Here is a 16,267-nt window from a genome sequence, read left to right on the forward strand (position 1 = left end):
GAATGTTCTGCCCCTCCAGGGCCTTGTTCCATTGCAACTGGAGCCATTCTAGCGCCTGAGGTGGAGGCCATGGAGCCATCCTCAGCGCCCGGGCCAACTTTGCTCCAATGGAGCCTTGGCTGCAGGAGGGGAAGAGAGAGACAGAGAGAAAGGAGAGGGGGAGGGGTGGGGAAGCAGATGGGCGCTTCTCCTGTGGCCAGGCCGGGAATTGAGCCCAGGACTTCCACAGGGCAGCGGCTGATGCACCACAAGCTCTTCTTCAATGCAGATTACAAATTCAGGATTCGCCAGGAATAATAAGCAGCATTTCAGTGGTGAAATGCTACAGAGTAGCACTTGCTCTCAGTAATGAAAACAGATATTTTAATGTCACTTCTACTTGAGAAAAGGGAAATAATTTGCGATTCATCTAAGAAATACAGAGATTTTTAGCTCCTGGACATTATGTAGTAACAGGAAATAGATAAACCTTCCTGCCTAAAAAAATACTGAAAATTAGAAAAACATGACTTCATAAAAAGTATGCAGCGTAGCACTGTGACCCCTACAATCATCCCAGCTTCCATGCTGAAGGCAGTTTCCAGATGCACTGTGAGTCCAATCTACATTGATTCACGTCAGTCAAAAATTATGTTTCCACTGGATAAAACTGATACGAGCAAAACTAAGAAAACACGCTCGCACGCCAAGTAACGGGAGCAGCTACTTCTCGCGTTCCGGTGAACGCCACGGCCGTGACGTCACGCTCCCGGAGACACTCGCGAGACCGGAGCGTGGGTGGCACCGCCGGCCGGCCCCCACCGAGCGCGGCCTCTGGGAAGAAGGCAGACGTTACCTTCGGGTGGAGAGGCTGCTACCAGCATGAGCGGCCTGGGTGGGGTCGAGAGGCCCCTTCTCCTCCAGCCCGGCAGCCCGGCTACTCACGACCCTGCCCCAGGTGACTCCGACCCACACCAGAGCCTGAAGCTCCGTGAGGGGACCGAGGCGTCACAGGTGATGGCGGAGACGGGTGAGGGAAGCTCGGAGGCCGTCGCCCTCCCGCAGCCCCAGCTTCCGGAGGAGGGGGGAGCCCCCCACGACCCCGCGGGCTGTGGCAGTTCTCCCCAGATCCGAGTCGGTGGGGATCTCGGCCACGGAGCTACCGAAGCGGAGCAAGAAGAGACCCCGCCTCCCGCCGAGGGCCTGGCAGCTGAGCCTGTGGCCATGGCAACGGGCGGCGGCCCGAACTCGGGCTGTGAGCAGGCCGATCGGCGCGGCCCCGGCGCGGAGAAGGCTCTAGAAACCTGTGGCGCAGGGATGTCGGGGGCTGAGGTGGTCGCAGAGGCTCAGGCCGAGGAAGTGACCATGGAAATAAACACCACCCTCTCAGCAGCAGTGGACGATGAGATGGTGGGAAAGGATGGAGTGGACCAGGAGAAAGTAGTGGCGCAGGAGATGGAGGGAGAGAACAAGCCGGTAGGTGAAGAAATGGAAATGGCGGAGGAAAACAGAGAGGAGGGGGAGGGGGAGGCTAGGCCCCGGCTCCTGAATCTGAATCTCCGCATGAACCCCCTGGAAGCCATCCAGCTGGAACTGGACACTGTGAATGCCCAGGCTGACAGGGCCTTTCAGCAGCTGGAGCAGAAGTTCGGACGGATGCGCCGGCACTACCTGGAGCGGAGGAACTACATCATTCAGAATATCCCGGGCTTCTGGGGCGCTGCCTTTCGGAACCATCCCCAGTTGGCCCCCATGATTAGAGGCCAAGACGCAGAGATGTTAAGATACGTCACCAATTTGGAAGTGAAGGAATTCAGACGCCCTAGAACCGGCTGCAAGTTCAAGTTCTTCTTTCGAAGAAACCCCTTCTTCAGAAACAAGCTGATTGTCAAGGAATATGAGGTCAGAGCCTCTGGCCGAGTGGTGTCTCTTTCCACTCCGATCATATGGCGTCGGGGCCATGAACCCCAGTCCTTCATTCGCAGGAACCAAGACCTCGTCTGTAGTTTCTTTACCTGGTTTTCAGACCACAGCCTTCCAGAGTCTGACAAGATTGCTGAGATTATTAAAGAGGACCTGTGGCCAAACCCCCTGCAGTACTACCTGTTGCGTGAAGGAGCCCGTCGAGTCAGACGTCGCCCACTCAGGGAGCCAGTGGAGATCCCCAGGCCCTTTGGGTTTCAGTCTGGTTAAACTTGGCCCTTGGACTACCCCTACGCAAGGTTCGCTAACCCCTCTTGCTGAACCTGTGCTTGGGCGTCAGAATTGGGTATGCCTTCTAGGCTTTTGTTTTCCTGACATTTCTGCAACCTTTTTTCTCTGGACATTTAGTTCTTTCAGCCTCAAGATGGAGACCTTCGTGGCCATGCTTCTCCGCTTCTGTGTAGACTTCACGCTCTTCTGCATTACTGTCACATGCTGCATGGCCGTGATTCGGCTTAGCAACTGCTGTTAAGCCAAGTTGCTTTCAATTGTACTGCCTTTATCTGCAGTGCTTGGACCCTATATGTTTCCAGGGCTTCTAGTCTGGATCTTACCACCTGGAATTCTGGCTTTGTCCAGGAGCCCACTCTACCCACTCTGCTCTGCAATGCAGGCATATAGCCTGTGGACATTTACAGGGCATTACTGCTATCAAGGGAGAGCAACAGTGGCCACTTGTTCTTTGTGACTTATGGGACTCCCTTGCACCTCTGGTCACCTAGTGTTGCCTGCTTCTGACAATGCCCACATTTCTTGGCTACTACCTACTGGATGAACACCTTCCAAACTGTTGTCAGCTTCTCTGATTTCTGGTAAACCAGAATCTCCAGAACTGGTTGTGGACCCAGTTTCCTGTTAGCACAGATTTCCTTTCCAGCCCTTCCATTTTCTACCCAAAAGACATCTCCTTGATTCCTCAACCCCCTTCCCTCAACCCCCATCATCAAGAAGCCTATGACATGTCAGACAAGTTGTTGAGGTGACAGGTTAGACCTTGCCCTACTGACAGGAGTAAGGATGGTGTCCAGGCTTTCTCAGCCCCATCTAGTGAATTCACACAAAACGTGGGCGTACCTCTTTGTGCCTCCTTTCCTCATCCTGAACATGATTGTCAGGATAACAATATACCTTCTCTGTGTCTCTTAAAAAAAAAAAAAAATATATATATATATATATATAGAAACATCCGCAAAAGCAGACCTTTTAGTTTAATTTGGCTAGCTCCATGATTTCTAGGGACAGGCTATCCTGTAAAATAGGCCACCAGAGCTCTTATTTCCCTCTGCTTTCTTCCCTACCCTCCACCCTCCAATACTTGGATGGTTTAAAGGGAGACAGATGTTGGAGGAACGAAAAGTGTTAACCTAGTTCATAATGGATGGAAGAACTAAAGAGTTGTGATGGGTGCCCTGAGTAGGCAGAAGTGAGCCAGGTAAAAATTGGGCCTATAATTAAGATTGGCTGACTGAGAACCTTTAAGGAAAAGGTTCTTTTTATTAGTGGTGATGGGAGGAGAGAAATACTTTTTATCAGACTTTCCATGAGAGACTGAAGGAGATGGTAGTGTTAAATATGTTGCCAAGGGAAGAGTTCTTTAAAGAAATACAACTTTGGATGTGTTCTCTTTTGTTTTCATTTGACTTAATTTATGCAGAAGAGTAATACTGTCCTTAACTTCACTAGTATTTAGTAAAATCTTGTTATTTTCTGAGTTTCTGCTTACTGGGAAAATTGAGCTGTACAAGCTTTCTTTGCTTTCATTTGGCAACGTTTAGAAAAATAACAATCTTACTTTCCAGTATGATATAGAGACTTAAATGAATATTCATAGTGGTTTTGAACTTGTTTCTGACAAAACTGTTCTTAAAATATAAATAACTTGGTCTTGTCAGATTTTCAAGACTTAGGAAATTGTTGTCTTCATGGAAAAATAACCTGCAAAGTATGTGTAATTTAATTGTCTTGATAATTTGCCCTGGTAACAACTTAGTAATCGATGTCTCTTTTCCCAAATAGTGTAAATATTATACTTGGGAGATTGCTCTGTGTGTGTTAATTGGAAGTGTACCATTGGCATTATCTTTCCTTATGTGCATAATGGTAAAATAAACGCATGTTACTGTTAAGAGTTCTTATTTTTCACCTTGCCAGCAAACATGCTTAAATAAATTATTCAAGATGACTGATTATGGAATTTAATAAATTCTTATATGGACAAGCATTATACCAAAAAGAAAAAGAAAAAAAAATAGGGCACACTACTGTACCCTGCAAGGTAGGGAGGGATATTGCTTTTGTTTGCTTTAAAATGTAAACAACTGCATCTGCTACTCACGTTATCACTTTTTTCTTGTACAGTTTATGCAGGATCCTCCCACCCCAGCCCCCTTAACATCCTTAAAGCTTCCAATTTTATCTGTGTAGATGACAGTCTCAGATTATCCAGGCTCTTTTCAGTCATTTTTGCATTTAATAAGCACACATTCAGAGAATTCTTATGGTAAATTATATACTCTTCTAGTCCCATACTTTCTCAGCTGTAAAAATTTGTTTGTTCTTCAGACCTCACCACCTTCTATCTGTCACATCTTTCAAGCCTTGTGAGAAATAACTCTTCTGCCTTACACTTTTCTATTCCCCTTAAGGAAGATGAAAAAAAATTTTAGGTACCGTACTTGGTGTACTTTGTAGGATCCTCTGTTCTAGAAAATAACACAATAATTCATTATATTGAATTGCATGATTATAAAGGCATTCTGTCAGGCCTCAGGAAGATAACAAGTATAGGAAGATAAAGTGCATTCCTTTTTGTTAAAGAATGGGGAAAGACTGATAGGCAAACAAATAATTGAAACAGAGTGATACAGTAAAATAAAATCAAAGATTTAGTCACAGGTTTTCCACTGTCCCTTTCTAGTTTGGAAGTTTATGAAAGCAGAGATGGGGGAGGGTGTTTTTACCTTCACTGCGTCTAGCTTAATGTTTTCCACATAGTTGCCACCAGATAAATATGTATTGAATGACAAATGGAGGGAGGAAAAACCCAAAATAACCTAGTAGCCATAAAGACTTTACATAAGGAAATGAAAATAGTTTTCAAGGCATTTGTAAAATTAATGTAAAAAAATAATTGCAAAGCCTTTATTAAATAGAAGCAAGGTTCTTGTTCAAGTAATTAGAAAAGATCCAAACAGTATAACATTTTACCTTTCACTTGCCATCTTAATAGAGCAACCACTTGGATCAACTTTGATGTACATCTTAAAGTGACCATTAAACTAGATATCAAAGGCTGTTAAACTCTAGACATATGCTGTCCAATACAGTAACCAGAAGCCTACAATGGCTGTTGAACATTTGAAATGTGGCTAATCCAAATTGAGATCTTGTGTAAGTATAAAATACATACTGGATTTCAAAGATTCGGTATGGAAAAAAGAATAAAATATTTTAATGTTTTATGTTATTGAAATAATATTTTGATAACATTGGGTTAAGTAAAGTATACTAATTTCTTATATTTATCCATATTTTAAATGTGGTTAATGGTAAATTTTAAACTTCATGGGACAGCATAGTTCTAGACATCTTGATGAATAACTCGGAGCATAAAAAAAAAAACTGAAAATTAAACATTGCTAATTTCTCCCCATGAAATTTATTGTGACTTTAGAACAAGGGTTATCTAGTTTAAATTCAGGATAGGTAAAGTACAGGTCCAGGCCAGTGGGTAAAAAGGGTAACATGAAATGCCTTTAATCAACTTGTTCTTGACCAACTAAGATATACTCAGTACTTTGCAAAACGTACTGTGCAAAAACTGTTTTTCTGGATATAAATAAGATAGGTCTCGGTGCCAAATTGGCACTGATAGTTATATTGGTTAATAAATCTCTAGAGACATTTAAGACCTATAGCTTTATATTTTTCTTGAATAAAATGTTCTGTATTTTTTGGCTTACAGATAGATGTACATGAAGCTCAGAGAATAAAATCATTTTAGTCATTAAACATACCATTTTGTGTATGTTACAAAATGGACTCCAAGTTTTAGTTTTTAGCAACAGAAAGTCTGAATCTAGCTTTACATCAAGTCAGTTGCTCACCCCTTGAAGAAGCATATTTTATATTTTGAAAATTAGTGTAGTAATTACAACCTTGCAGCAATTATTACTTATTTTGTATGGATACTATATTAAGGCTTATATGGGATAGTAAAAATTGTCCTTGCCCTTGAAGAAGTTTGTATCTAATTGAGAGGGTATCATTCCTTGGATGTTTTCTTTAGTGAATGACATACTCAAACTAGTCACATGCACAAGAAAACTAGCACTCCACTTGCCTAAAGGAAGTATAAGATGATCAGGACCACTCCCTCAAGGCCACTTCTTCTTGTGTTAATATGTAATTGAAATTAATGTATAACAGATAATAACCTTTATCCATTCATTAGTATAGGACAAACCGCAGCTCAAAAGCCACATGCAGCTCTTTGGCCCCTTGAGTGTGGCTCTTCCAGAAAATACCATGTGTGGGCGCAAAGACCAGCTTAGGAATACCCTATTTAAGTTAATAACAATGTACCTACCTATATAGTTTAAGTTTAAAAAATTTGACTCTCAAAAGAAATTTCAATCGTTGTACTGTTGATATTTGGCTCTGTTGACTAATGAGTTTGCCGACCACTGGTATATGAGATGTTTCACTTGTGAGCAGTACTTTCTCCATGTTTGAAGGGCTTTGTTTCAGCTCTGAATGTCCACCTTGATCCATTTTCTTTGACCTCAGAGGTTCTCAAGACCCACAGAAGAATTTCCATCAGACTACATTAGGAAAATTTAGTATTGACTTTTTGGCTTAATTTTCTCAGGATTTGCAATTATTGTAATTTTCTTGAGAACAGGCCAGGAAGAAATGGTTCTATTAAAAATGAGAAGTATCACATAAGTAAGCTGCTAATTTTTGTAAATAATCAGATGTCTGACTTGTGGCCTGAAGAGACAGGGAGGACACACTAGCTGGGATTGAATCACAGTTTTAGAATTTTCTCCCAAGTACATTAGCCAAATTAAAGACCTTCTCTGAGCCTCTTAATGCAGGGATAATAATACCTATATTATAGCTAGTATTTCCCCAGTTGGATTTGGAGCATTCATTATAAGTTTGTAGAGGGGATAACAAGATAACAATAACAACAAATACGTGGGAGTTGACTAGGTGCCAGATACTATTCTAAAAGATTCCAAGTATTAACATTGTTAATAAAGATTAGAGTGCAAAATTGCCAAGCCCAATGCCTGGCATACAGCAGCATGTAATCAATATAATTCTCATTTACCTTCCTCTCAATTTTAATTTCTCATTTAATTTACATTTAGACAAGTAGTCATTTAGCCCAATATTCTTCAAACCTGACTGCCCATTATAAATAGCTGGGAGCTTTGAAAAAACTGATATCTAGGCTGTACCCCAAACCAATTAAGTTAGACCCTAAGGTACAGACACGTCTGAGAATCATGGATAACCGTTCCTTGGACTCTTCAAATGACGGAATGCCCACTCCTTTTCCAGTTTTGTTACATTTACTCAGAAATCTACTATCTTGTAACAGCTAGCTATGGCAAAGTTCCTCAGCACATCTGCTCCATATTATAACCCCTGCAGTTTGCAGAATGGAAATAGCCTTATTCTACAAAAGACCTCTTTAAGTACTTGAAGACCATTATTAATTATAATCTATCTCTCCCCCCTCTATCACCACCAACAACCTGGCCATGATTCTTGGTCATCTTGGGAAGCAAGGCCACCACCAGTTCACACTTGGGTGAATTGAGGTGGGCTAGTATCACCTGAAAGGAATGTTCTTGAATAGATAAAGGGGTCTATTAAGTTTTTGATTGCTTTGGATTATACAGCTCTTACTAAGCCTGTACCACATGGCTACAAGTCACCTGAGTTAACAGATGCCACTTGGCTCTATATATCACGCCTCCTTCCCCTTTCCAGGAGGAAATTTACCATGAGAATATGCTTCTGTCCATAGATCCCTTAAACTTGTTTAGTTTTGGAGTTGTTAGTATCTTTCTCTGGTCTCTGCCCTGTCCGCCTTTGGAGTCTGGTTTCAATACACCTCTATAAGTTTTCCCGAAGGACTCCAGAGAAAAAGAGTACAAAGTATGTAACTGGTATATGTGAATCCAGGTGGTTGAGTGGTTGGGGAGAGTAACTGGGAAGAAGCATAGCAAACTTTCAGGGCTGATAGTAATGCTCCATATCTTGATTTGAGTGATAACATAGATGTATTCATTTGTCAAAACTTGTCAAATTGGCCTGACCAGGTGGTGGCACAGTGGATAGAGCATCGGACTGCGATGTGGAAGACCTAGGTTTGAGACCCTGAGGTCGCCAGCTTGAGTGCAGGCTCATCTGATTTGAGCAAAAAGCTCACCATCTTGGACCCAAGGTCGCTGGGTCGAGCAAGGGGTTACTCGGTCTGCTGAAGGCCCACGGTAAAGGCGCATATGAGAAAGCAATCAATGAACAACTAAGGTGTCACAACAAAAAACTGATAATTGATGCTTCTCCTCTCTCTCCGTTCCTATCCGTCTGTCCCTATCTATCCCTTTCTCTGACTCTGTCCCTGTAAAAAAAACAAAACAAAACAAAAAAACTTGTCAAATTGTACACTTCATATCCATATATTATAGTGTATTTAAATTATAATCTTAATAATCGATTTTAAAATATTGATGGGAATTCAGAAACTAGAACTCCATTTGCCCAACTCCAGTGTTTTGATATCTCTCCTGTGCTTAAATAAAAATTGCTGACTCAACATGCACGACCTTATTTGTAAATTCTTTCTCCTGCTGTGTAATTCCATTTATAATTCCAATCTTGGAATTACTTTTTAACTTTTTTTCCTTCAATTCCAGGCCAAAGTTGATCTCCCTAGACATTCCCTTAACTTGCAGACTTAGAGGTTCTATCATCTTCTGGTCACTAAAGCAGCTAAGTCTGTTCAGGACAGTATCACCTGAAGTAGTACTGACATAACAATAATCTCTCGGGGGCACTCTCAGGAATCTCCCTGAGTTTCCCTTTCCATTTCTGCACATTCATCAGATGCCCACAAGATGCTTCTCTGCCCTTCCTTATTCGGGCCCTTCTCTCTGATTCTTCTGCATTTACTTAAAGCAGTGGGTGAATCACAAGTGTGGTCCTCAGACCAGCAGCATCAGCATCACTAGAATCTTGTTAGAAACAAAAATTCTAGAACCCCATGTCTTACCTACTGAATCAGAAGCTCAGGAAGTGGAGCCTAGCAACTGTGTTTTAACGAGCACTCCAAGTGATTGTGATGCATGATAAGGTTTGGGGACCTACACTCTATTGCTGTTCCTGCTTCATCTCCAGTTGATTGTTTCCTGAATTTATTTTCATTATGAAAACAAAAGATATGTACCTATACAGTGGTACCTTGACACACGAGTTTAATTCATTTCATGACTCAATTTGCTTGTGTGTCAAATCGAATTTCCCAATTTCAATTAATAGGAATGCAATTAATCCATTCCAGCCCCCAAAAACCACACAAATTTTTTGTTTTATATGCTTCTAAATAAGAAAATGTACTTTATAAATAACAAATACATACACACACACAGACACACACACACACACACACACACACACACACACACATATATATACAGTGTGTCCGTAAAGTCATGGTGCACTTTTGACTGATCATAGGAAAGCAACAAAAGATGAGAGAAATGTGAAATCTGCCCCAAATAAAAGGAAAACTCTCCCAGTTACATACCTATTCAGTGCAGTTTGATGTGGGCTCACGCACAGATTTTTTAGGGCTCCTTAGGTAGCTATCCCGTATAGCCTCTACAGATTCGTCACTGACTGATGGCCTACCAGAATGGGGTTTCTCCACCAAACTGCCGGTTTCCTTCAACTGCTTATCCCACCGAGTAATGTTATTCTTATATGGAGGCGCTTCGTTATAAATGTGCCGATATTCACGTTGCACTTTGGTCACGGATTCAAATTTAGCGAGCCACAGAACACACTGAACTTTCCTCTATACCGTCCACATCTCGACTGGCATGGCCGTGGGATGCTCTGCTGTATACACGGTGTTACATCATCATCTGCACATGCGCACATGCTGTCACATAATCCTACAGAAACTGGGAGGGTTTTCCTTTTATTTGGTGCAGATTTCACATTTCTGTCACCTTTTGTTGCTTTCCTGTGACCGGTCAAAAGTGTACCATGACTTTATGAACACACTGTATATACATAATAAGAGAGTGTAAAGAAATAAACTGGTTTATGAAGTGTATTTACCTTCAAGGTCAAGTGAAGATGCTGGCGGAGGGGGAGGAGACTGGTGGAGGAAGTTTTCATTTCATGTGCTCTGGCTTAACATAACTTACTCTCTACACGCTTAGTGCTACATTTAATTACAAAATTTAACTTACACACTACTTACGTAACTTTATCGCTAAAGTTAATTGCTATTTTTTTTACTTTGCTTAATCATCATCATTTTCTTCACTGACTTTTGGCTTTTTTGCCACACTTTCCTCACCTTTACTTAGAGCAGTGGTTCTCAACCTTTCTAATGCCATGACCCCGCAATACAGTTCCTCATGTTGCGGTGACCCCAAACCAAAAAATAATTTTGGTGGCTACTTCATAACTGTAATTTTTCTACAGTTATGATTCGGAATATAAATACCTGATATGCATTATGTATTTTCCGATGGCTTTAGGCGACCCCGTCGGGGTCGTGACCCACAGGTTGAGAACTGCTGACTTAGAGGCTGTTTCAACAAAAACCTTTCCATGGAAGTTTGTTTCTTCCTCCTTTTCAGAACGTTCAGCAGGATATCTAGTGGAGGGTGGTGGAAGCTTGTGATTCAAAAATCCGCTCGTGACTTAAAGCAAAAAATCCCACAAGTGACTTCTTGTCTCTCAAATTGCTCATGATTTAAAGCGCTCACATGTAAGGTACCACTGTACTCTTAATCACAGTTGTTTCCTACCCCACAGAGTCACAATTTGAGCCTCAGATAAATATTTATTTCTTTATGTTAAACAATAGATGGTGTTCTAACCCTGTCAGATAACTATTTCCTATATTAAAGAATGTAGTTTTGTATGTTTACTGCCTGAATTAAATTGCTTGATTATACCTTCCCTCAGAAGAACAAAATGAGCCAATGTAATTCTTCTGGAATTCAGTTGCTGAGATATAAAGAACTTTTGATATCACTAAGAAATATAGAGAGTGTATATTTATTGAAGTTTGAGTCAACAGAGTTATTAACTTAGACAATAATTCTCATCCTCTCCAAGTTCTGTCTTCTGTTAGCACACTACAATTAACCCTTTCAGTAGTATGATGTTCATGTACGTCCTAGTGCCTCCTGACTATCCAGACTATGATCACACAAAAATTATTTTAAAAATGTGTAAGGCAACATTTAAAAAAGGGGCAAATGTATGTCTTCTTGTTTCCATAAATTGGTTATCAAACAAACGTGATTTTAAGTTAATAAAACTATAACTGGACCTAATTTCAGTTTTTGAAAAAAGAAAACACTCTCCTGGGTCAGTGAGCATGAAAAAAATCTCACTGAAAGGGTTAAGAGTGTGTTAAGATGGATCTAAGACTGGTGGGTGGCCCTGGCCAGTTTGCTCAGTGGTAGAGCATTGGCCCAACATGTAGAAGTCTCAGGTTCAGTTCCCAGTCAGGGCACACAGGAGAATTGAACATCTGCTTCTCTACCCCTCCCCCTTCTCTCTCTCTCCTCCTCCTGAAGCCATGGCTTGAATGGCTGGAGCATAGTTGGCCCAGGGTGCTGAGGATGGCTCCATGGCCTTGCCTCAGGTGCTGAAATAGCTCCATTGCTGAGCAATGGAGCAGTGGCCCCAGATGGGCAGAGCATTGGCCAGTAGGGGGTTTGCTGGGTGGATCCTGGTCAGGGCGCATGTGGAATCTGTCTCTCTGCCTCCCCACCTCTCACTTAATAAAAAAAATTAAAAAAGGAACTGGTGGGTAGGTACATGGTTGTCTAGGTGCTGTTATAGTCAACCATTTTTATTAATGGCTAAAAATCCTCTAAGTTTTCTGTTGGGTCAGTTTTGATGAATCCTCTCTGACTATGTGTTAAAAACATAGATTTTGGAGAACTAATTCTTTTTCTCAAGGTATTTTATGATGTCTTTAAGGTAATACTACGAAGAAAAATGTGGTAATGCATTTTAGTTTCAGCAATAAACTTTTCCCCCATGAATGGGAAATATTATGTATCTAGAATTATTTAGAGGCCCTGGCTGGTTGGCTCAGCGGTAGAGCGTCGGCCTGGCATGCGGGAGACCCGGGTTCGATTCCCGGCCAGGGCACATAGGAGAAGCACCCATTTGCTTCTCCATCCCCCCCTCCTTCCTCTCTGTCTCTCTCTTCCCCTCCCTCAGCCAAGGCTCCATTGGAGCAAAGATGGCCGGGGCGCTGGGGATGGCTCCTTGGCCTCTGCCCCAGGCGCTAGAGTGGCTCTGGTCACGGCAGAGTGACGCCCCGGAGGGGCAGAGCATCGCCCCCTGGTGGGCAGAGTGTTGCCCCTGGTGGGCGTGCCAGGTGGATCCCGGTCGGGCGCATGCGGGAGTCTGTCTGACTGTCTCTCCCCGTTTCCAGCTTCAGAAAAATACAATAATAATAATAATAATAATAATAATAATAAAAGAATTATTTAGAAATAACGGGAACCTAGTAGACAAATATTATTACTATGTCCCAATGTTGCATCTTTCTCAGATTATTCAAATAGTATCCTACTTGGTCCAATTCAACTCTCATTCCTTTCACTCACTACTTCATTCTTTGCAGATATCTTTCATCTTTGGACCTCTATACACATATAGTTTCATAACAGAATTTGACATGAATTTTATATTGCTTGCACTATAGTGTATTTAATGTTGGTAAATCTTAGCAAAAAATGTAAAAAATTACCAGTTCAGCTTTTATTTATTGAAAGCAGATTGGGATAAACTCTTTACATACATCTTATTTCATCTTCACAACAGTCTTATAAATTAAGTTTTATTATCTTTGTGTTGTAGATGAAGAAATTATTGCTCAGGGAAGTGACCTTGACCTGACCATATTGAATAGCTATTAAGTGGCACTACTGAGACTTACAGTCAGATCTGTCTGATTCCAATGTATGTGTCTTTGCCCACTGTATTAGTCACGGTTTTCCAGAGAAATAGAGCTAATAGAAAGAGCTTTATTATGAGGAATTGGTTCTTGTGATATGGAGGCTGAGAAGTCCCATGATCTACTGTCTGCAAGCTGGAGAGCCAGGAGAGCTGGTGAGCTGAGAACCAGGGGAGCCGACTGGTGTAAATACCAGTCTAAGGGCAGTAGGAGATAGCCCAGCTCAAGTACTCAGGCTGGAGGCAAAAGGAGAATATTCCTTCTATTTTGTTCTAGTCAGGCTTTCAAAAAGATTAGATAATGCCCACCCACACTGGGGAGGGCAATCTACTTTCCTGAGTCCTCCAATTTAAATGCTAATTCCAAAAAAATGTGCCCAAAACCCACCCAGGAATATTTAATTTGGGTTCCCTTTGGCCCAAATTGCCACATCAAATTAACTATGTCACCCAGCATACAAAGATCTGAAGTCATTCAGGTCAGGAAGCTTGTCTCTGATTTCCCATATGATTGAGGAAAGCAAGGCTATATGATATATCTTTGCCTAAACGTTATCACAGGGAGCCATCCTAACCAAATAAGCTTGTCTGAGAAAATTTTAATTTGGAACAGTGGTGATAGCCTAAGTATAATAAAGATTATAATTAATTTTAACAATATATAGACCACCAATATATGTTTAAAACACATGACATAGTTCTTCTGATGAATGTATAGTCTAAAATTTCCATAAATATTCTCCTCAGAGCAGTTTAAACCTCAAAACCAAACTCCAGTCAAATTATCATCTTAAAGACCACTTTCTCCCTCTAGTGACTAGAAATGGGAATATTATATTTACAAGCATTAAAAAAACAACAAAAGAAGGCCCTGGCCGGTTGGCTCAGTGGTAGAGCATCAGCTGGCTCAGTGGTAGAGCGTCGGCCTGGCGTGCAGGAGTCTCGGGTTCGATTCCCGGCCAGGGCACACAGGAGAGGCGCCCATCTGCTTCTCCACCCCTCCCCCTCTCTTTCCTCTCTGTCTCTCTCTTCCCCTACCGCAGCTGAGGCTCCATTGGAGCAAAAGATGGCCCGGGCACTGGGGATGGCTCCTTGGCCTCTGCCCCAGGTGCTAAGAGTGGCTCTGGTCTCGACAGAGCGACCCCCTGGATGGGCAGAGCATCGCCCCCTGGTGGGCGTGCCCGGTGGATCCCGGTCGGGCGCATGCGGGAGTCTGACTGCCTCCCCGTTTCCAGCTTCAGAAAAATACAAAAACAAAACAAAACAAAAAAAACAACAAAAGAATGGATTCTCAATGCATATGTGTACCTCTCCTTAAGGGGTGTTTGGGAAATTTCCAGGAGTTATTTTGATTATTACAATGAATGTGGATGCTACTGGTATTCATTAGGGACATTAGGGATGCTAGACATCCTGCAGTGTGAGGGACAGTGCCCTATATAAAATTATCTAGTACAGTGGTCGGCAAACTCATTAGTCAACAGAGCCAAATATCAACAGTACAACGACTAAAATTTCTTTTGAGAGCTAAAGTTTTTAAACTTAAACTATATAGGTAGGTACATTCCTTATCAAGGTAGCGACTGCATGTGGTATTTTGTGGAAGAGCCACACTCAAGGGGCCAAAGAGCCACAGTTTGCTGACCATGGATCTAGTGCATTCATGTAGATGAAAATACATGTAGATGAAAAAAATCTATTAATTATTACTTAAGTCAGTACCTAGCATTATTGTACATATGAAAACATTTTTCATTGTTTTCATATACTGCATTTTTAAAGCAATTTCTTATTTCATCTTCTTTTAAACATTATTGTAAGCTGTATCATTACCTTACCTAACGCTAAGCATGAAAACAATTGCCAAATAAACTGACACAAAGTTCTTTTTTGGGGGGCGACAGAGAGAGGGACAGATAGGACAGATAGACCATAAAAGAAATGAGAAACATCAAGTCTTTGTTGCAGCACGTTTGTTCATCGATTGCTTTCTCATATGTGCCTTGACTGGGGTGCTACAGCAGAATGAGTGACCTTCTTGCTCAAGTCAGTGACCTTGAACTCAAGCTAGCGACCTTGGGCTTCAAGCCAGCAATCTTTGTGCTCAAACCCCATGGGGTCATGTCTATGATCCCATGCTCAAGCCAGTGATCCCGTGCTCAAGTAGGTGAGCCCGTGCTCAAGCCAGGGACCTCGGGGTTTTGAACCTGGGTCCTCTGTGTCCCAGTCTGACACACTCTATGCACAGCATCACCACCTGGTCAGGCATAAAGCTTTCTAATACTTAAAAATTTTTATTTTATCAATAATCAACAGACAGAAAAGGTAACCTATGGTATGGGAGAAAATATTTGCAAACCATATAACTGAAGAAAGGTTAATCTCCAAAATATATAAAGATCTAGTGATTCTATAGGTATAGCCATCTATTTATGTCATTTAGTGTAGGCATGCCCAAGCATTAACAAATTAAAATAGATCTTTTAAAAATTAGTTTCTTTTTCCTTTCAGTTACAACTAAGATGTTATATTGATTTTTAAAAAAATAGTACCTGATATACTTTGTGAATGCTGAGAAAGGAAAAAGGAGTTATAAAACATTTGTCAGAGGAAGAAATGTTATTTTTTTAAGGATGTTGTTTCTATTCTAGAAGGTTTCCTACAAGTTCTATTTGATTGCCCCTGCAGTGACAATTCTGCTGAGACCATGGCTGGGTTTCTGGGTGTCACAATTTATTGCTCTGCTGTGCCATCTTGAAATTCTCAACAAATTTTGAACACGGAGCCCACATTTTCACTTTGCACTTGGCCCTACATATTATGTAGTGATCCTGACTGCAGCTGACACGAATGATAACCTCTAGGTTTGAAGTAACACTTTCTTACATTTACAAAGTCCTTTCACATCTGTTATCTCACTTGATCCTCATAGTTAAGCAGCCATGGAGCAGAGAAAGTAGTAGAGAAGAAATACCCTTGAAGTTAGAAGATGCCTGGGCTCAAATCTAGTCTCTGCAATAATATTGAGCTAATGTTTTAATTTTTCTGATTCTTTGCTTCCTCT

At 41.6% G+C, this 16,267-nt stretch overlaps 1 protein-coding gene across 1 annotated transcript; it reads left to right on the forward strand.

The window, feature by feature from the left end:
• Positions 1 to 760: 760 nt before the first annotated feature.
• Positions 761 to 4,088, forward strand: TSPYL1 (TSPY like 1). The gene has a single exon (XM_066373402.1). It carries the CDS (start codon positions 862 to 864, stop codon positions 2,170 to 2,172), a length of 1,311 nt encoding a protein of 436 aa, XP_066229499.1. The 5' UTR covers positions 761 to 861; the 3' UTR covers positions 2,173 to 4,088.
• Positions 4,089 to 16,267: the final 12,179 nt, after the last annotated feature.

The sequence above is a fragment of the Saccopteryx leptura genome, chromosome 3, assembly GCF_036850995.1.
Source record: "Saccopteryx leptura isolate mSacLep1 chromosome 3, mSacLep1_pri_phased_curated, whole genome shotgun sequence".
Classification (NCBI taxonomy): Eukaryota; Metazoa; Chordata; class Mammalia; order Chiroptera; family Emballonuridae; genus Saccopteryx; species Saccopteryx leptura.